The sequence below is a fragment of the Aquarana catesbeiana genome, linkage group LG03 (assembly GCF_042186555.1).
Source record: "Aquarana catesbeiana isolate 2022-GZ linkage group LG03, ASM4218655v1, whole genome shotgun sequence".
Taxonomy (NCBI): domain Eukaryota; kingdom Metazoa; phylum Chordata; class Amphibia; order Anura; family Ranidae; genus Aquarana; species Aquarana catesbeiana.
In genome coordinates this window covers 725467536-725488650 of record NC_133326.1, presented here as the reverse complement: position 1 = coordinate 725488650, position 21115 = coordinate 725467536, and the positions used below count along the sequence as shown (strand labels likewise).

Below are 21115 nucleotides of genomic sequence, written 5' to 3'. Positions count from 1 at the left end.
GCCCTACCAACACCATCCACTGCCCCAACCCCCTCCCCCCAAAAAGCATTGTGAAAAAAAATTAAAAACAAATTAAATTGTAAAAAATCAATTATTAAGAATTAAAAAACTACTGCCACATAGCACCCACCCCCACCCCCTTCCCCAAAAGAACTGTGAAAAAATATTGAGAAAGTGATTTAAAAAATATTTTGATGTGGGGGGGGGGTTACGGGCGTGAAGCGCCACCTCCCTGAAATTAGTTTTTGCAGGTTGGGATGTCTACCATCTATATCTGATTCTGGCTGTGGAAAGAACCAAGGTGATTTCTTTCATTTTTCTGCATCTATCCAGTGTTGCTTGTGAGATATTTGGGTATATCTGAAACTGAACCCCTTCCAGGGTGATATTTCTTAGGCTGTATGCAGAACGCATTATTTCCTCCTTAACCAAGAAGTCTTTCATGCAAAGGACTATGTCCTGTGGGGGTTTGTCGGGGAGGGGGTTTAGCATGTATGTGATCGCATATGAAGGATTGGGATTTTGTTCTGGCAACAGAAACTGGAACAATTTAGTGGAGTATGCAGGTAAATCTGTGATGGATTCTGGGGCTCCTCTGATCCTGAGATTATTTCTTCTGTTTATGTTGTCTAAATCCTCCACATATGAGTCCCTCTTTACATCAGGTATTCCACTGAGTCCCCTTTTACATCAGATGTCCCCCTTTACCTCATGTGTCCTTGTCAGAGTCCTCCTTTACATCAAGTGTCCCCATCAGCATGCTCTTTATATCAGGTGTTCTCATCAGAGTCCCCCTTTACATCAGTTGTCCCCCATCAGCATCCCCCTTTGCATCAGGTGTCCCATCAGTGTCCCGCTTTACATCAGGTGTCCCATCGGAGTACCCCTTTTCATCAAGTGTCACCCTTTACCTCAGGTATCCTCATCAGAGACCCTCTTTACATCAGGTGTCCCATCGGAGTCCCCTGATACTAGCGACAGGAGTGAAACTGGGATCACTCCTGTCAGTGAGGAGCAGAGCCGGGATTGTGCCCCTCCTCAACGCAGCACCTGGGGCAGGTGCCCACTTGGCGGGCTTCCCCACTGACAGGTGAATAAAAAAAAACATTGCTGGCAGTACAGAAATGAAAAGAAAAAACAGCATGCCCCCCCCCCAATCTATACCAGGCCCTTTGGGTCTGGTATGGATTTTAAAGGGAACCCCATGCCAAAATGTTTTGAAAAATGGTGTGGGGTTCCCCCTCAAGTCCATAACAGACCCTTATTGGAGCATACAGAATTGCAGGCCAAGAAAGGGGGGTAAGCGAGAGCCCCCCTCCTGAACCATACCAGTCCACATGCCCTCAACATGGGGGGTGCCCCAAAGCACCTTGTCCCCATGTTGATGGGGAGAAGGCCCTCTTACCCACAACCCTGAGTTGTGGGCAGAGGGGGTTCTGTGGGCAGGTGGGCTTAACAACAGTACTGATAAATTTGTTCAAATTATTGCAATTAACAGGTCTCTATTTATTATCACTTTAAATAGTCAATAATGAAAGGCAGAAAATAATCATAAACAGTGAACATTGTTGTGTTCCCTTCCACTGATGATCAGAGAATAAGGGCCCCTTAGATGGATGGCAGAGAAACTCCACCTTACAGTGGTGGCAGGGCCCAATTACACAAGAAAGTCTGTGTACTCAATGTGAAGAATATTTCTTACATTGGGAGATCAGAAAAATAATTCTCTTACAGATAGATAAAGATGGGACACACAGTATATTATCATCCTTCATACCTGATGCTGCGTCCTCTGGGCTCGGTGATATCTCGCTGTGTGATGTGGAAGTCGGTTATAATATTTCTTCATTGAGATTAGTTTCATTTCCCAGCTCTGCCCTCAGATCCCCCCTCCCCCTTCTATTTCCTCCATTGTGTACCATACTCAGACTCGGCTCCATATTTTGGGACGTTGGTCGGTGAGTTTCATAATGTCTCCACAATAATCACACAGACACCCCAAAACCCACACACACTATTCACTAAAGCAGGAGAGACTCTTCATTCTGGAAATGTTAGTAAATAAGGTGAAGCTGGGTTCAGTTTGAATATCCAATCATGTGCCAGGAAATTACACCGGCATGAGTTTTTGCATGCACATGATTGGGTATTGATCATGAAAACAGCTTCCTAAAGTTGAACTTTAAACACAAAACTTTAATTTAAATATATTCCTCAAAAGTCACAAAGGATATAAATTCACTCTGTGTGCACCAAAACACAGACATGACCCTGTAGAAGCAGCACTGAAATCATCACTGTGCTTTACATGCTGTACAGCCTGTGCAGTGAGTAGAGCTGTGGGAGGGGCCTAGCAGGCTCCGCCTATTACAATCTTGTTGGGTAGGTGCAACGTGGTGTGGCAGGCAAAAAAAAAACATGTAGAGGGGTTGATTTACTAAAGCTGGAGAGTGCAAAGTCAGGCTCATTTCTGCATTGAAACCAATTAGCTAGGCAATAAAACCTGTTAACGGCTTGGTTTCTATGCAGAAATGTGTCTGATTTTGCGCCCTCCAACATTAGTAAAAAAAACCCAGAGTCCCGATTTGCCAAAAATAATGTGTTAACAATGTAGCCAGGAGCTGGCTAATATTATGTGCAATTTCAGAAGCGCACTCTGCAGCATTGCTACTGTGAAGCTGTTCTCTCCTAGTGCTCAGCCTGAACTACAGTAGGTGACCACGATATTGTGTCAATCTCACCGCTGTTATTGGCGAGATTGACACCTGCGAGCCCTGTCGTGGGAGCCAGCGCCGAGCTGGCTCACTCATCGGGAAAGGAAAAATGTGTTTTTTCCTTTCCCAATGAGCGACAAGCATTGCTGACATGTGTCTGGTATGAATCATGAGGGGCAACTCCACGCCAAATTTTAAATAAAAAAACAGCATGGGTTCCCCTCCAAGAGCATACCAGGCCCTCAGGTCTGGTATAGATTTTAGGGGGAACCCCCTACACTGATGGGGGGCCCCCCAAAATCCATATCAGACCCTTATCTGAGCACGCAGCCCGGCCAGTCAGGAAAGGGGGTGGGGACAAGCGAGCACCCCCCCTCCTGAACCGTACCAGGCCGCATGCCCTCAACATGCCCAAAGCACCTTGTCCCCATGTTGATGCGGGCAGGGGGATTATTGGAATCCGGGAGCCCCCTTTAATAAGGGGGCCCCCACATCCCGGCCCCCCACCCTATGTGAATGAGTACCCCTACCCATTCACCTAGGGGAAAAAAGTGTCAATAAAAAAAACACACTAGACAGATTTTTAAAGTAATTTATTAGGCAGCTCCGGGGGTCTCTTCCGACTTCGGGGGTCTTTTCCGACTCCTCCGCTCTCTTCTCCCGGTCTCCGGTTCTTCTCACGCTCTCCATCCTCTTCTCCCGGTCTCCAGTTCTTCTCCCGCTCTTCGGTTCTTCTGCAGGGCTCCTCCGCTATCTTCTTCTCTTTTGCCGCTCTTTTGCTAGCATTGGCCTGGTGTTCTCCATCGTCCTCTTCCCTCTTCTCTTCCTCTGATGTTAACACGACGCACTCTCCCACTGTAATGCCATGTGCGTGGTGCGCAACGACTTATATAGGCATGGGCCGTGGTCACTGGGTGATGTCACCCGGTGACCCTGTCCCTTGTGATGTCACAGTACCGGGGCATGATAGGACTGTGATGTCATAAGGGACGGGGTCACTGGAGACATCACCCAGTGACCGCGCCCCATGCCTATATAAGTCGTTGCGCACCGCGCACAGGACATTACAGCGGGAGACATATTTTGATGTCATGTTTGTGGTACATATGTACATTTTCATGTTTCTTTAATGATTTTATTCTGTATAACAAATATTTTGATACTTTTTCACTAGTCCTTCTAGTTTAGAAGTTAGGGTCTTTGTGTAATGTCAATAAGGGAGAATTGGCTGAAATGTAATACAGGCTGTTATATTACAAGAATTAGGAGATTACAGAAGACACAGAAGAGTAATATTGACCAGCAGAAGGACAATTATAATGAGCAAAGTGTCCCGGCAATGCTGTCCCCACCCTTCTTCCAGAAACATATGACTCCTTGTTATGTGAGATGAAAGCTTTATTTAACCTCCCTGGCAGTTTTCCCGAGTGTGGCTCGGGGTTAAAATTCAGGACCATTAGCGGTAACCCCGAGCCACACTCGGGATTACATCGCAGGATCCTGGTGCCTCCTTACTTACCTTGTCCCCGGGATCCTGCGATGTCCCCCGCTGTGTCTGTGGGCTCCGTCCTCCTCCGAAGCCTCTCTGTGCCAGGCTCCGTTCCCTGCGAGCGGCGCAACGCACGGGGGCGGAGCCTGGCGGCAAATTCAAAAAAAGTGTAAAATCATAACACATACAGTACTGTAATCTTACAGATAACAGTACTGTATGAAATAAGTTCACATCCCCTTTGTCCCCAGTGCTTTTTTCCAATGCCCTGCATGCAGTTTTATATTGCATATACTGTTCTTTCTGCCTGGAAACTGGAGATTGTCCATAGCAACCAAAAAGTGTCCCTTTATGTCAAAAATGGCTTTAGACCAGCTAGAAAACAGCGATAGTAAATTAGAACACTTGCAGAAATGAGCGATAGTGAATCGTGTGGAAATTAATTTTATTACTATTTATTTTTATTTTTTTTAATTATTTTTTTTTTTTTTTATTATATTATAATTTATGTTTTTGTGTTTCAAACTTTATCATACCCGGGATATCTACTAGACTCTTGTTTGGACAGATTTAAGTGTGTTATTGTTAAGATTTACAGACCTACAATATAAAACGCCAAATTTCCATGCAAAATAATTGTACCGCTTTCAGCACCTAAAATCTGAAATAATCATACCGCCAGGGAGGTTAACACATGTGTGAGAACAATACAATAAGGACATTGTTCTAAATGTTACAGTGAAGGCATAGGATTATAAGACAAGTGAATCTGCAAAGCTAATGAGATACATAAGAGATATAATGTACATTTACTTGTCTGCAGTATTATTATAAAATGACACATTTATGATTTCTATCAACATATATCACTGCCCAAATATTTAACTTTAACCTGAAACTTGAACTAAGTTAGAAAATCCCATCATATCACGAGTTGTACAAAGTACAAGAACAAATGTGTTGTTAAGCTGCAATTAATTATACAGATCATCAAATACATGTAACATGGCAGAAGACGATGGCAGATAAATGTCTCTCATAAAATGAAGGAAAAAGTCTTGCAAGTTTATAAATCCAAAACAAAGGCTAGGACTAAACGTACTAGAGAAAAAGAGCACAGGAGATCCTACAGGATTCCTCACAGTGAATCTGACCCTCATTCCCATGGGCCAGTAGTGCCCCTATAACTCTATTTTACACCTTAATCACCCTCCACCTTAATATAATAAAACATCACTTTACATTTCAATGTAGATTTTTGTATCAGCATTATGTGATAAACCCAAGATAACATAAGACAAGCCCGGGAGAGTCCCAGCTAATGGTCTGCTATGATCATATAACAGGAGATTGGACAGACTCATTACTGATCATGTTTTCTGCCAGGGATTTGCCAGAATTCTGTCCTGTATGAAGGAGACATGTATTTCCAGGACTGAAACTGCCCACATTGATAGAAAAAGGAAAATGAGGACCACAATAACCGTCACTGATTTAATATCAAGATGAAAGTGAGCTTACTCTGCGATTAAAGTTTCAGTACAAAATGTTGTAGAAATTATTACTAAAATTGGCAAAATTTCCAGGGACAAACCTCCCGGGACTGTCCCTGGAACCCAGACACACCTGGCAGTTATAATCTTATCAGTTAATGAAGGACATTTATTGTAATTAAATGGCATCTGTCATGAGAGAATCATGGTGGCTGCCGATGCTAAACTAGCCTTTAGAGAATGCTAGTTCCCTGGCTGTCATGCCGATGCTTTGGCTTCAATACTGTCTCAGTCTCTGATCCAGATCAAGAATAGAGATAAGTAATTCTGGCATTTTTTTTTTCATTTTATATAGCATGCTTGTTCCGGGTCAGTGATTTAAAATAATATTAAACCTAAAACTACAAAATATGTATATTGAAGCTTACCGATCCTGAGAAGTAGTGGGTGCATTTGTTCTCTGTTTTTTAAGGCTTTTTTACTTTATTTTTTCATGGTGATGCTGCCAGTAACACACTTCCTGTCTTAGGGTGGCTCCTCTATCTATGGAGGAGCAGTGGAGACCCCCTTGGACAGCAGCATTGTCTGGAGAGGGGGGTGTTAGATGGACTAGGAGATTTAGATTTACTTTACATAAGTGACTAACAAATTACAGCCGAACTTTAGATAACACTTTTACAGCAACATTTTTTTTCCCGTTTTGGGATAAATACATACATAAATGAATAAACGCTGACCATTGTATGCGCAACTGTCAGTGGTAAATGGTTTGTCCCAACCCTCTAACTGGCACTTTTTACTGGACAGATTGGTATGTTAAAGGGAGTTGAGAAATAAGAGCAGAACCAACAGGTAAAAGAAGAACGTTACAGGGGGACTCAGAAAAACAAAGACGGCTGTGTTAATGTCAGTGACAGACACCATCATATCTGTAATTTTTTATTTTATCTTTACTTCCACTTTATAAGTTCTTACATTACACACAGCCAGGGAACTAGAATTTTCAGAAGGAGGCCTGCAATGGCAGCCCTGATACTTTTACCTGGAGTCACCACTTCCTCCAAGCATCAAGGATCAATGAACCAATCCCACCACCCATCCCTGTGATGTCAGAAGACTCTGGGCAGAGTTCTCACATCTCCCAATCCCCCCCAAATATCTTTATACAATGTTCCCTTACACATAACCCAGCATGGAGGGGCTCAGTGAAGGTGGTGGTGAAGGTGTGGAGGTGTCGGATCGGGTAACACAGATCATAAAAAGAGATCCGCCCGGCCTCATAATCCAGATATATCCTGACTCTGTCACTGGAGAGATTGGTGGGTAAGGGGATCTCATCACTGTCATGTATCACCGAATACTTATCACCTACCCACTTCAAACCCCAGGACTTGTTATTACATCCAATGTGTGACTCCTCACCTCTCCTGTCTATACTGGGGTAACACATCCCAGCCGTCCATTCACCTGATCCTACGACATCCACTTCCCAGTAATGTTTCCCTGAGGAGAAACTCTGCCTGCTTAACACCTGTGGACAATCCTGAAATCTCTCTGGTGTTTCTGGGTGATTCTTGTCTATAAATGACCAGGATACAGTTTTCCAGTCATCTGATATCTGAAGATTATTACCAGCTGTGTTTACATCCAGTAATATGTCTGCAGCTCCCTGTATATAGAAATATACATTTACCTCTGTTATTATATACGATAAACCTGTGTGTAAGACCCCTGCCACATCCAGACCCCCTTCATCATGGAGAAGTTTCTCATCTCTCTCTCTGTCCTCATTATCTCCATCCTCAGTATCACACAAGTCACCTGTGTCTGATTTCTGTAAGACAATCAATGGATCTGTCATGTTACACAGCTCCTCAATGTGACGTATCTTCCTGGACAGCTCATCCTTCCTTATTTCCAGATCCTGGATTAAATCCAATATGGGGACAGTGATCCGTTCCATCTTTCTGGAGATCTCCCTCAGGACTCTCTTCTCCAGGTCTTCCAGACGTCTCCTGAGATCTCTAAACAGGGCAGTGACTCTCTTGGTGTCACCAGTGGCTTCTTCTTCTACTTTCCTCCTGTGTTCCTGCAGACTCTGAACTCTTTCCTCCGTCTCCTCTCTCTTTGTTAGAAGTTTCGGCAGAATATTCCTCAGTGTCTCCTTCTTCTTCTTAGAAGTCTCATCCAGTGACACCATCTTATGTCCTTTATGTGCTCCAATCACACAACAATACACACAGATGCAGGTCTCATCCTCAGTGCAGTAATACTCCAGGATCTTCTTATGGATGGAGCATTTCCTTCTCTCCATGGACAAGGTGGGGTCACATAAGACGTGTTCTGGGGACTTTTTGTGAACTCTCAGGTGTTTATCACACAGAGAAACCTCGCAGCGTAAGCAGGATCTAACAGCAGGTACTGAAGAGTCCACACAGTAAGTACAGAAGACCCTGGACTCCTCCTGATCCAGCTGAGCAGGTTGGAAATGTTCCACTATGTTACGTAGTGTTATGTTCCTGTGCAGTGCAGGACGATCCAGAAACTTTTCTTTGCATTCAGGGCAGGAATGACCTTCAGACCCCTCCTGTGTATCCAGCACATGATCAATACAGACCCGGCAGAAGTTGTGTCCACATCTCAGGGTTACAGGATCTGTATAAATGTTCAGACAGATGGAACATTCCAGCTCAGCTCTCAGTTTAGCAGACGCCATCGCTGACAGCAGAAGAGAATTGAAATGAGAGTCTCTAGAAGTAGAAATGCCGTTAAACCAATTACAGCTCCTGCAGAGGGCGAGGCTGAGCTGGTCTCTCAGTTTACTAATTCTGACCTTTTTCTATGTCGTTTTAAGACAAACACCATGATTGTGTGATTTATACTTATAAAAATGAATTTAAAAGAAAAAAACTTTTTTATTTATTTCTTAGGTTGGATTTTCCATAAACTACAAGAATGAAATAAATTGATAAAAAAGGAACCAATTTAATAGTAGAATATCAGTCTGTCACATTTTCTCTGTCCCACACTATTGTGACTTAGACTTAGTCCCCCCCCAAAATAAATTATACCACCAGCTGCCACTGCCTGGGAAAAAGTAACTTTGTTACTTCTAGCTGGTGTAAAGTACTTGCAGATGCTGGAACAAAGCTGCAGCAGATTTCACTGCTTCCTCTATACCCAAATGCCAGGCTGTTCCGAAACTTTAACTACTTGGCGGCCAAGTTCCGAAACTTTACCTACTTGGCGCCCGCGCTATAGCCAAAAGACAGTGTGGGCTTAAAATGCCAGGAGGGCGTACATGGACGTCCTCCCGTTCTCACGCGCCCCCTGCAAAAAGATCAATGCTACAGCTAAATGATATTCCTGAAAAGCAAACAACGGTTACCAATAAAAAAAAAAAATAAGAACTGAACATTAATTCAATGAAACAACAACTTGAATAAAAAGTTGCCTGATTACAAAAGCTTCCAACTAACAGTGGGGTCTCTTTTAGGGGTATTAATGTTTGGGAAATATGTGTTCTCTATGAAGGAGAAAGGAGACCTTATACGGGTTGAAAAAGAAGGAGATTTACAGCACATATAAAACAATCCACAAGGTAGAGCTGATAAGGGGGTTCATCTAGGACAGGGGTGTCCAAACTTTTTTCAAAGAGGGCCAGATTTGATGAAGTGAACATGCATGAGGGCTGACCATTTTGCCCAACATTCTTTGAACCATAAAAATTAAATACAAATTAACTAATACACTGCCCAACAAGAATTCTCGTGTGTGGTGAAGAGTCTAAGGATAAGCTTGGGCGTGTTATTTGGATATATATTTATATATACCTTTTGTGGCCCTCAACGAATCCCCGAGCGCCAATCAAGACTAAGAATGAGCCGAACACCCTCCCCAGTACGGTTCGCACCAGAACATGCAAATAGGCAAAAAATTTAGAAGAACACACGAACACTGTTAAAGTCTATTTGTAGACACATGGAGCGTGACCGGATGCAGGAGCGAACGTGTGTGAGAGAGTAAGCATGTGAGGTGCTCCCCTCCATTCTCTACCTCCCTCTAATTGAAAGTACCTGCTGTACCGTGCTGTGACTGGCGGCTTGGAGCCTGCGGAAGGGTCCGCTACGGAGACCATTGGGCTCCCCCCGTGGAGACCCAGACACCTGAACATTGTGTGCTGGATCAAGGAGCAGAAGCCGCGCCAGACGTGAAGCCACTCGCGATCTCGTGGGAATTGCGGAGCCGTGGGATTTGTCTGTCTATAGAGCTTTTCATGGCTCCCCACGGCTTCCTATAGGACTTGCGGGCACGGCACCCGGGGGATACGGTGTGGAGGAAAAGTGGAGGGGCAGGTAGGTTCTCCTGGAGGTACTGTACTTCACTCTATAAGCTCTGACTGAACGGGGAGTTAGTGCACTTGCTCCGCCAGCAGCTGGTCCCTCCTAACCTCTCCTTCACCCCAGTAATAGAGTATAACTTTCATTAACCTCTGAATGTTCATTATTGATTTTTATTTTCACTCTTGGTTCAATATATAATATTTTCACCCATTCAATAAAGGAGGGGCCAAACCCAAATCTCTCTAGCACTCTCCATAAGTAGTCCCATTCCAGGCTATCGAAGGCCTTAGCGGCATCCAAGGCCAATACCACCCTAGAGCCTTCATTGTCTGTTGGAATCTGCATGTTTAGAAAGACTCTTCTGATGTTAATACTAGTTGACCTATTGGGGATAAAGCCCGACTGGTCAGGATGTATAAGATTTTGGCCAGAATTTTTATGTCGGTACATAACAGTGATATTGGGCGGTAAGAGGATACATCGAATTGATCCTTCCCCTCCTTATATACAGTGGGGACGGAAAGTATTCAGACCCCCTTAAATTTTTCACTCTTTGTTATATTGCATCCATTTGCTAAAATCATTTAAGTTCATTTTTTTCCTCATTAATGTACACACAGCACCCCATATTGACAGAAAAACACAGAATTGTTGACATTTTTGCAGATTTATTAAAAAAGAAAAACTAAAATATCACATGGTCCTAAGTATTCAGACCCTTTGCTGTGACTCTCATATATTTAACTCAGGTGCTGTCCATTTCTTCTGATCATCCTTAAGATGGTTCTACACCTTCATTTGAGTCCAGCTGTGTTTGATTATACTGATTGAACTTGATAAGGAAAGCCACACACCTGTCTATATAAGACCTTACAGCTCACAGTGCATGTCAGAGCAAATGAGAATCATGAGGTCAAAGGAACTGCCTGAAGAGCTCAAAGACAGAATTGTGGCAAGGCACAGATCTGGCCAAGGTTACAAAAAAATTTCTGCTGCACTTAAGGTTCCTAAAAGCACAGTGGCCTCCATAAACCTTACATAGAAGACATTTGGGATGACCAGAACCCTTCCTAGAGCTGGCCATCCGGCCAAACTGAGCTATCAGGTGGGGGTGGGGGTGGGGGTATAGTGAACGGTGTCTGTGTGTGTGTTTTTGTTTTGGTTTTTTTCATTTACATTTATTATTTTTTACAATTTTTTTTTTTTTATTCTTTATTGCACTATGTGTGTGTTTTTTTTTTTTTTTAATCAGCCCTGTTGGAGGGCTTTGGTGAGATATCAGGGGTCTTAACAGACCTCTGATATCTCCCCCTTGAGACAGAGAAATAGACTGAGGATAGAGATTCCCCAGTCCTTTTCTCTGCAGCCTCAGCTGCACTGAGAATGAATGGAGAGAAGACAACGGCTGCTCTCCATTCATAAACTGACACATTGTAATCACAGGAGATTACAATGTTTCAGTTATGTGAATGGACAGAGTCAGCTGACTCTGTCCATTCACACAGCGGAGAGAGACAGCAGAACGGAGGGGACAGAGGAAGAGAGAGGGGGACAACGGAAAGCCGGAACGGATGGGCACAGCGGAGGGGGACAGAGGAACACATGGGGACAGCGGAGGGGGACAGAGCAAAGAAGGAGGACAGCGGGAGGGGACAGAGGAACGGATGGGGACAGCGGAGGGGGACAGAGCAAAGAAGGAGGACAGCGGGGGGGACAATGCAATGGAGCAGGACAGCGGAGGGGGACAGAGGAACGGAGGAGGACTAAGGAGGAGGAGGTGACAGTCAGCGGTGATCGCGTGTGGGGGAATTACAAGCACCGATCACCACTGTATGTCACTAAGCAGCTGAAAGCCGCGGGGGGAGAAGCTTGTAACTCCCCACACGCCCATCACCGCTGACAGTCAAGGTATCGGCGGAAGCATCGGGAGCATTTGCCCGAGTACAAGTACTTGGGCAAATGCTTGGTATCGGTGCCGATACCGATACTAGTATCGGTATCGGGACAACCCTAATCAAAAGGGTGCTTCTACTAAATACTGAGCAAAGGGTCTGAATACTTAGGACCATGTGATATATTTCAGTTTTTCTTTTTTAATAAATATGCAAAAATGTCAACAATTCTGTGTTTTCTGTCAATACGGGGTGCTGTGTGTATTAATGAGGAAAAAAATGAACTTAAATGATTTTAGCAAATGGCTGCAATATAACAAAGAGTGAAAAATTTAAGGGGTCTGAATACTTTCCGTGGCAACTGTATCACGGTAATGGTAGCTTCCGACATCGAGGTGGGAAGTCTCCCATTAATTAATGCCCCCCTCAGTGTCTTCAGCAATTCTGGGAGCAATATCTCACCATAACGTTTATATATTTCTATTGGGAGCCCGTCTGGGCCCGGTGACTTTTGGTTGGACATCCCAGCCACCGCTTGCTGCAGTTCATCCAAAGTCACCGGTGCCTCTATTTCCATTCTATCCTTCTCTGTTAAAGTTGGAATTGTTATTCCCCAAAGAAAACCATCCATCCTTTCACTCCCAACCCCTCTGTTGGATCTATACAAGGACTTAAAATATTCACTAAATGTGTGCATTATTTATGACGCATCTGTAGAGATCTCTCCACTCAATGTCTTCACTGCCGAGACAGTGGAGGGGGGGTATTAGATCTAATCAAGAGGGACAATAAATGACCCCCTCTCTTCCCTTCTCCAAAATGACACTGTCTCTGGCATATTCGTTTGTTCTCTTTCCCCCTTGTAACGGCCATTTTATGAGCTTGCTGTTTATCAAGCCATTCCGTTTGTCTATCGGATGTTGGATCTTTGACATATTACCTCTCTGCCTGCATTGTTTCGTTCCTAATGTCCCTTTCCCATTACCTAGATTTCCCCTTGTTTCTTGCAACTTGTTGGATAAAAAGGCCTCTAAGATAGACCTTCAAGGAGTCCCAGACCACTCCAGCTGACGCCGTGCCCACATTGATTTGAATAAATTCTTTTAATCCGGTCATCACTTCTCCGGGGTCACCTATCAGTTCCAGCCAATAAGGCCTGATTTTCCATTCTCTTGGATGGACTTTATTCCCAACAATTATTGTCAGTACTAGCAGGGAGTGGTCTGAGACTCCTCTTGGGCCATATTCTATGTTCCTTACCAACAGTGTTGCTTCCCCATTACCCAGGGCCAAATCTATTCTGGAGAGGGTGTGGTAAGATCTAGAAAAGCAGGAGTATTGCCATTCCTGCGGGTTACGCATTTGCCATATGTCGCTCAACCTCACTTCCTCCAAGAATGGCTATAGTCGGCTCTCTCCTGTTGTATTGTGGCAATTCCGCGGTGGAAATCTATCTAGGGTCTTATCTGAAACTTCACTGACATCTCCTACCACTATTACTGGGATTCCTACTTTGTCTGATGTGAACTCCAACAATTTATACAGGACCTCAAGTTTAAATGGGGTGGATATAAATATTTGGCAGAACATATAGCCTGTTCTCAATTGAGCAGAACAAAAAAATATACCAGCCCTGTTCATCGATACAACTCTCCCTGCAGGAGAACGCCACTCCTCTCCCAACCATTATGCTGACCCCCCTTGAATAGGAGGAATGTACAGAATGGTATTGGGATTGGAACTTCTGGTTATGAAGTTGTGGCACAGTAATGCTGATCAAATGCGTCTCCTGTAGGCAGAGCAGTCCAGCCCCACTCCCCTCCAATGCAGACAGGACCATGGCCCTCTTGGTTGGGTCCCCTAGGCCTTGGACATTCCAAGAACTTATACTGAATGTCTTATCCAGCATGGGGAAATATCAAAGTAAATAATAAAAAGGAAAAAGAAAAAAAAAAGCAGTCCAACAGTTCCGCCTCCCTCCCTCCACCTTAAATACTTCCTCCAATCTGTGTCTCCCTCCCTCCTCCGATCTCCCACACTTCTCTCTATTAGTGTCATCTGCCTTATTAGTATTTGTGTTGTATACTTCTTCCCCCCGCCCTACCCACCCTAACCCTACCCTCTCCTCCAACCACCACCCTCCCTCCCATACTTTCCCACCCCTGCACCACAGGGCGTACCCTAAGGGCTTCACCTGTAACCTTTTAGTGTAAAATATGACCAATGCGGGAGCCCCATGTGCTCTCTTGCTCCCATTCTTGCATCTATCACATCCAGTCAAAAAGTGTGTCTCCCCTCCCCTCCCATCTATTTTAATTAAACAACATTATTATAATAATCGGTGGTCATGTAGTGATACAGTGATCAAACCAAAGCAGCAAACGGGGAAGGAGAACAAAAAGGGGTGGATAGGGGCCAACAGCTCCAATAAGGAGAGCAGGAAAGAAATCCCCCCTGTTACATAATCAAAACAACTCCATGCTCCCTATATTCTACAGTTTCTACAAGTCTTTCCTGTTTTCCTCCAGCCACTTCACCACACTGGCAGGTGAGCGGAAAAAAAAGCTCCGCCCAGTGCTGTCACCCGTAAACGGCTGGGTATAGTAAGGCATATACAATTTTATATTTCTGTAAAGAACACTTAATTGGAATAAACTCAGCTCTGCGCTTCTGCAAATCTGGGGAAAAATCAGGGTAAAATGAGACTCTAACCCCATTGTACATAATGTCCCCCATTTCTCTCGCTTTTTGAAGCAAAGTCACCTTATCGCTATAGTTGAGAAGCTTCAATAATAATGGCCTATGATAGCCATCAGCCTGCGGGGCTTTAAAAGGGACTCTGTGGGCTCTTTCAATCGTAAAGAGTGTTGAAAAAATAGTGGGCCCAAAAATTTCCCTAAACCACCCCTCCAAAAACACTATGGGGTTAGAGCCCTCACTCCGCTCTGGGAGGCCTATCACTCTCACATTGTTTCTGCGGAGTCTATTTTCCATTTCATCAAGCTTGGCCCCCTGTATATCCACTTGTTCCTTCAACCCTTTAAGTTCTTGTTTTAATGGGTATAAGTCATCCTCAACTGCACTTAATCTCTCTTCTAAAGCAGTAGTCCTTTCCACAGTCTTGCGCAATTCATGACTCATTGAAAGTAATTCTTCCTTAATACTTTTTAGCTGATTATCAAGGCTAGTAATTGAGTCTTTGCAAGCATTAACAGCATACAGTACGTCTCTCAATGTAGGTTCTGATTCTAATGTAGAGCCAGCCACAGTGGGCATCCCAGACATCCCAGACATAGCAGATGTTATGTCCCAGACGTTTCTCCCGCCAGCCCTTTAGTACTCACTGTTTTGGCGCCAGATGAAATAATGGAGTTTGAGGGAGTCTGGCCATGGCCCTGGCTCCTTCTGTCATATGTGGATCCCGTCTGTGCTTTAGCTTGTGCTATTATCTGTTGATGGTCCCCCTTAGCAGGCGACTGGGATGTTGTCTGGACAAAACTCTCAAGTTTAGCTGCTGCTGTCACTTGATTCCCCTTCTCCTTTGCAGAGCGCGTTATCTGGGTTCCATCCTGGGGTGGCTGGTCCTCTGTACCTCGTTTTCTAGACATGCTGATCCTCCCCCTTTTAAAAACTGTTATTGCTAAGGGGGGGTGTGGACAGGTTACAGTTTCACGTCAATTCTCACCACTTCCCCTCCTCACTACTCCAACAGAGCCCCTTCACCGAGACAATGTCTTTAGGGATCCTTTGCTTTAAGAAAAGATATGCCCCTGCCTTAAAAGTGTGGAGGGTAGCCGAGCAGATTAATGACAAGTCCTTTATTAAAAAATAAAAAAAATAAAACTGTCCCACAAAGTCTTCTTCTTCTTCTCTTGCTCCGCCGATGGACCGTAAAAAAAAAACACGACCGACCTGCCTCCATGGGAGCCACCCATCCTCTCAGGTTACAGCTCTTTTATAACTGAGGGCGGGGCCATGTGGTGATGTAACCGGGTGGCCCAGCCCCCCTCTGATGCTACGGGAAAGCCATAGGGATGTTCCCGTGCGGCAGAGGGGGGCGGGTCATCCAGAAAACATCACTTTGTGGCCCCGCCCTCAGTTATAAAAGAGTTATCACCTGAGAGGATGGTCATTACAGCGGGTGCCTCCCATGGAGGCAGGTCGGTCGTGTTTTTTTTTTTTTGGTCCATCGGCAGAGCAAGAGAAGAAGAAGAAGACTTTGTGGGACAGTTTTATTTTTTTATTTTTTAATAAAGGACTTGTCCCCAAGCCATGTCATGTCATTTTTACCATTTTCACACTTTTTTTGTGAAATGGTAGGGGTACTGGGATCTGGGGGTCCCCTTGTGAAAGGGGGCTTCCAGATTCCGATAAGCCCCCTGCCCGCAGACCCCCACAACCACCGGGCAAGGGTTGTGGGGATGAGGCCCTTGTCCCCATCAACATGGGGACAAGGTGTTTTTGGGGTACCCCAAAGCATCCTCCCCATGTTGAGAGCAAGTGGCCTGGTACGGTTCAGGGGGGGCTTTCTCTCATCCCTCCCTCTTTTCCTGTGGCCTGCCAGGTTGCGTGCTCGGATAAGTGTCTGATATGGATATTTGGGGGGACCCCCGCGCAATTTTTTAAAAAATCTTGGCACAGGGTTCCCCTTAAAATCAATACCAGACCTGAAGGGTCTGGTATGGATTTTGAGGGGGAGCCCCAAGCCATTTTTTTTTATTTTGGTGGGGGGTTCCCCTTTAATATCCATACCAGACTTGAAGGGGGTGGGGTCACCTGTTTGTGACTCTGCCCCCTCTGACAACACGGGGAAAGCCAAAGGGAAGTCCTCCGTTATATAAGAACTGTCGATATATAAATAGGATCAGGTGCGCTACCTGTGTCAAACACGCTCATAATAAAGTCAACATATGAAATTGACATACAAACATAGCTATACTCTGGAAATAAAAATGTGAGTAAAAAAAACATGTGCAAAGTCCATCAGGAGGCTAATTAGCGTCCATATTAAGTGATCCCCAGCGATGTGCACTTTCATTGAAACAAAAACTTTCCTTCAAATACTCTCCTCTCCCAGTCGATGCCCCATACGGGGAAACGATGCGTCGGGTGGAGCTACGGGATCTGATGTCACCACATACCAGCTGGCTGGCTTTGCCGCGGCTGTGCTGTCCGTTTGAACATTTCTACTCTGCTATATGATTTCAGTCATCCATCGTTTTTAATAAAGGAATTTTATTAACTTTGTACACTATGGAGCACCTTTTTTCTCTTTCTAATTTCCCATCGTATACCACAAGTGATCCCATTAAAACAAAGTTTGTAAGGAGAACACTGCACCCTGCTGCACCGGGATTACGGTGCTCTGAATGGTCTGAGGAGGAGGGAATTTCTGCTTGAAGTCAATATCAGCTGTTCCTGCTCGTTCCTGCTCGTAAAATCTGACATATCTGAGCCCTTAAGATCTCTGTAATAGGGGTCCTACACATCTGGTAAGCAGCTTTTTCTATCATTACTTGGTTTGTGAAAACATTTAATGAAGACCACATTCCGTATTTGAAGGAAAGTTTTTGTTTCAATGAAAGTGCACATCGCTGAGGATCACTTAATATGGACGCTAATCAATGGCGTCCCTAGGGGGGGGCAGAGGGGGCCCTGACCCCCCCAACATTATGCTGTGCCCCACCATGTGCCCCCCCCCCAAAAAAAAAAAAAAAATTTTTTTTTTTTTTACAAAAAGGCAATGAGGGAGAGCGTCCCCAGTCAGCTCCTGCGGGTGATTCCTCCCCCCCCTCTGCTCGCTGACACTGCATAATGCTAGCGCTCACACAACCATGGCCACCCGATCTACTCCTTCCCCTGCATCCTCATTGGCAGGGAGAAGAGCAAGTTGCAGGAAGGACTCCACCAGGACTCTCAGTTACTGAAAAAACAGACTGATTTCTCACGTCCTTAGGACAGGAGAACCAGCCTGTAAATTCCAAGAGATGCCAGACCAGAGCAGTCAATAGCAGGGGCAGGTCAGCAAGAGGAGGCTGGGGAACCCCACAGTGGCAGAACACCAGGGCCCGGTGGCAAGACATTTTTTGCAACCCTGATAGTTCTCCCACTGCTTTGGACCCTTATATTTTCTTGGTATGCTGGTGACATATATCTCTTGTTTTCTGCCACCCTGGGGACCTCAATACAGTAGCAAGGTAGCTCACTGCAGAACATGTGAAAGGGCTGTTGTGAGATCGTAGTAAAGGGCCCCAGGATATATATATATATATATATATATATATATATATATATATATATATATATATATATATATATATATATATACAGTATATATATATATATATTGTAATAGTGAGAGTCCCTGTCACTATGAAAATGGGGTTAAAGTGGACATAGGGTATGCACATTTGCTTGGGGCAAGGCTTCAGAGCATAAATGTGGACTGGAGAAAACTGCTTTTGCAGCTTTCTCCAGATTTTGAGATCCACCAGCAGATTGAATGGTCAGGTGTGTGTTGGGCTATTTGTAGACACCTGACCATAGTTCTGGGCTCCACCCTCCCGAGGAGTCCAGGCAAGCAAGGGAGAAGTGTGCATGTCTGCACAGGTCTGTCAGAGTAGACAGAGGGCCCAAGCCTGTGGGCTGGAAAAGGAAGCTGGAAAAGAGTGCTGAGGTACTGGGTGTACAGGAACTCTGTTATAGAGCCGAGAGGGCTGAAGCATAAGTCTGAGCAGCAGTGCTGCTAAAGAGAGCCAGGTGGCTTGGTATTTTTGATTGAACTTACATTGTTGCTGTGGAAAGCTGAAACCCCTGCGTGGGCAACTCTTCTGTTATCGGACATTTTCTTTCTTTAATAAAAGTGGGCCTACAAGCCCTTAAAACTGCATATCTGGCGTGGACTCAGCTCACTGGTAAGCTCTACCTTTAAGCTAAATGAACCCCCGATGTTACAAGTGGTGGAGAATGCGGGCAGAAGACGGTGGAATCCGGGTCCTTGCTCCACAGTGAGTTCAAGTCAGGAACTATTGGCTGTGTTTGGAAGTGCAGCCAGGCAAAAGGCATTGCGTGTTGCAGGTGGTGTACCTGTGAATGAAAAGTCAAACTTATTTTTTTCTGCTATGAACTGTGTTTGTGTGCATGAGACAGCACAATCTGTGTGTGCACTGTGCAGGTGAGGAAATCTTGCATGAAGTGAAAAGCAACTTGCTTTAAAGTAACAGTGCTTCATTATTTTTTTTTTTTTTTTGCTGGAAAGCGCAAAAGTGTGGTGGAAGTGAGCTCAGCGTGGCCTGAGAAGATGTCGCCACCTAGGAGGGCCAGTCCAGAAGGCCTAGTGATGTGCGATGCAGTAAATGAATGGTTCAAGCGGAATCGCAAAGAGTGGGGCGCAGTGCAAGGGGCTGAGATTGTGGCCTCTGACTATGTGCAACCCATGCTACCTACAGAGGAGGTTGGGGACTTCCTGAAAAAATTTGAAAAAGTTGCTGTAAGGAGAAAATGGCCTAGGGATCGGTGGCCAAAATTGTTGCAACCCTTGTTACGGATAGAGTTCCGGTCGGTTTACCATTTGATGGATTGGGAACAGGATGACTACTGCAAGTTTAAAGAGGAAATTCTTCTTAGAGGAGTGTTCCAGCGTATCATGGGCCACCAGCAATGCTCCAGGATGGGAGAGGTGTCACCGGAAGACCAAGATTTTGGAAATGCAGAGAAACGCAAAGTTTCGTGTCATGGCCGCTTAGGGAAAGTGGTCAGCCCAGAAAGGAGGGTGCAACAGTCTACATCCTGCATGAGTTATAGCCAACCAGTTTTGGAGTGCAAGTCTGCTGTTACCCCTAGCAACAGGAATCTTGTGTTGCCTACAGGGGGCATCAGTGGGTCTAGAAAGGCTGCAGTGTTGCTCTGTGACCACATGGGGGTGTCAGCCTGTGGAGACACCACAGATGAAAGACATCGCACTCAAGTGAAGGCTATGACACCAGCTGCAGGAACGGGTAAGACTGTTTCAATTTATGATGCTGAACCCAGTGAAGTGGGAGTATGCTCAGCGGGGAGATCCGCAGTACCAAAGGACATAGACTGGCTGCAGTGTGCTACCCAGAGCAGTGGGGAGGCGCAGCGTAAAGCCCAACTAGCTGCAGGGCTAGAGACTGGAAAGGACATGGGGACTCTGCATGTGCCTGCTATAATCCAGCAGATGGCTGAGAAAATTGAGCTAGGGGTGACCAAAACAGTGCTGGTGCCATGTTCCCTAGTTACAGGTGCTGCAGGGTTGCCCAGGGAAACTTCCAAGGAGCTCGCAGTGACGGAGCAGAGAGTTTCCCAGGTCAGCTATGGAGCTGCCCAAATAGGTAAGAGTGCCCCTTTACAGAGAGCAGGCGCTGTGAAGAGTCACTCAGAGGTTATGGTAGCTCATAGACAACCCCCAAAAATGGCAGTTGTGTCTACATGCAATGAAAATGCTAATGATTGTTTTGACAAAAGTGTTACTATGGGTAAAAGTGATGTGGATGGTAATGACATTGAAACATGTATTTCTTGTAATGTCATATCTGAGAGTGAGGTTGGTAATGTGTTCACTACCAATGATGAGAGTAGATCTCACGTGACAGGCAGAGGCATAGGATTGTCCATGGAGGTCTCGGGGGGTCTCCATGTGATGAAGCCAGAGTCTGTCCAGGATGGTTCTGGTTCTACTCTGGTGGAACAAGGTTGGACTGAGTCACACAGTGAGTGTGTGTGGGCACAATCTGACAACCCTAAGTGTAGCCCAGTTGGCAAGGGGTTAATTCAGCCTGTAAAAGCTGAGAGTTCAAAGCTAGATGTGTTTGTAGCGCCACCAGAGCAAGGTGGTCAAAATAAGGCATTGCACATTGCCTTGGTTGAGGATGCAATTTCTCAAGTTGATGCGAGTAAAAAAATATTGTCACAATGTGAGGTAGGTAGAAGTGACAAGTGTGCTGTTTTGGCTAGTGAATCCCAGGTTCCTGTGGGGCCTTCTAGAGCAGTTGATGCAGTGCTGTGGAGCACTGGTGATGGAACCACAAGGGACTGGGATGATTGGTGCAAGGAAACACTTGCAGCGCTAGACCAAGTGACAAAGACTTACGAAACAATGATGTGTAACAAAGGTGTGGACAGAACACCTGCTATGCCCATTGGAGGGGTCACAGAATGGCCG

General features: G+C 45.1%; 1 protein-coding gene across 1 annotated transcript; it reads right to left on the bottom strand.

The window, feature by feature from the left end:
- Positions 1–6828: 6828 nt before the first annotated feature.
- On the bottom strand, positions 6829–8412 carry LOC141134382 (E3 ubiquitin/ISG15 ligase TRIM25-like). Its single transcript, XM_073623946.1, has one exon. It carries the CDS (start codon positions 8410–8412, stop codon positions 6829–6831), a length of 1584 nt encoding a protein of 527 aa, XP_073480047.1.
- Between the last annotated feature and the right edge of the window lie 12703 nt (positions 8413–21115).

Bases quoted from the DNA above. Each gene is read 5' to 3' on its own strand.
- LOC141134382 (XM_073623946.1), bottom strand. From the start codon at position 8,412: ATGGCGTCTGCTAAACTGAGAGCTGAGCTGGAATGTTCCATCTGTCTG.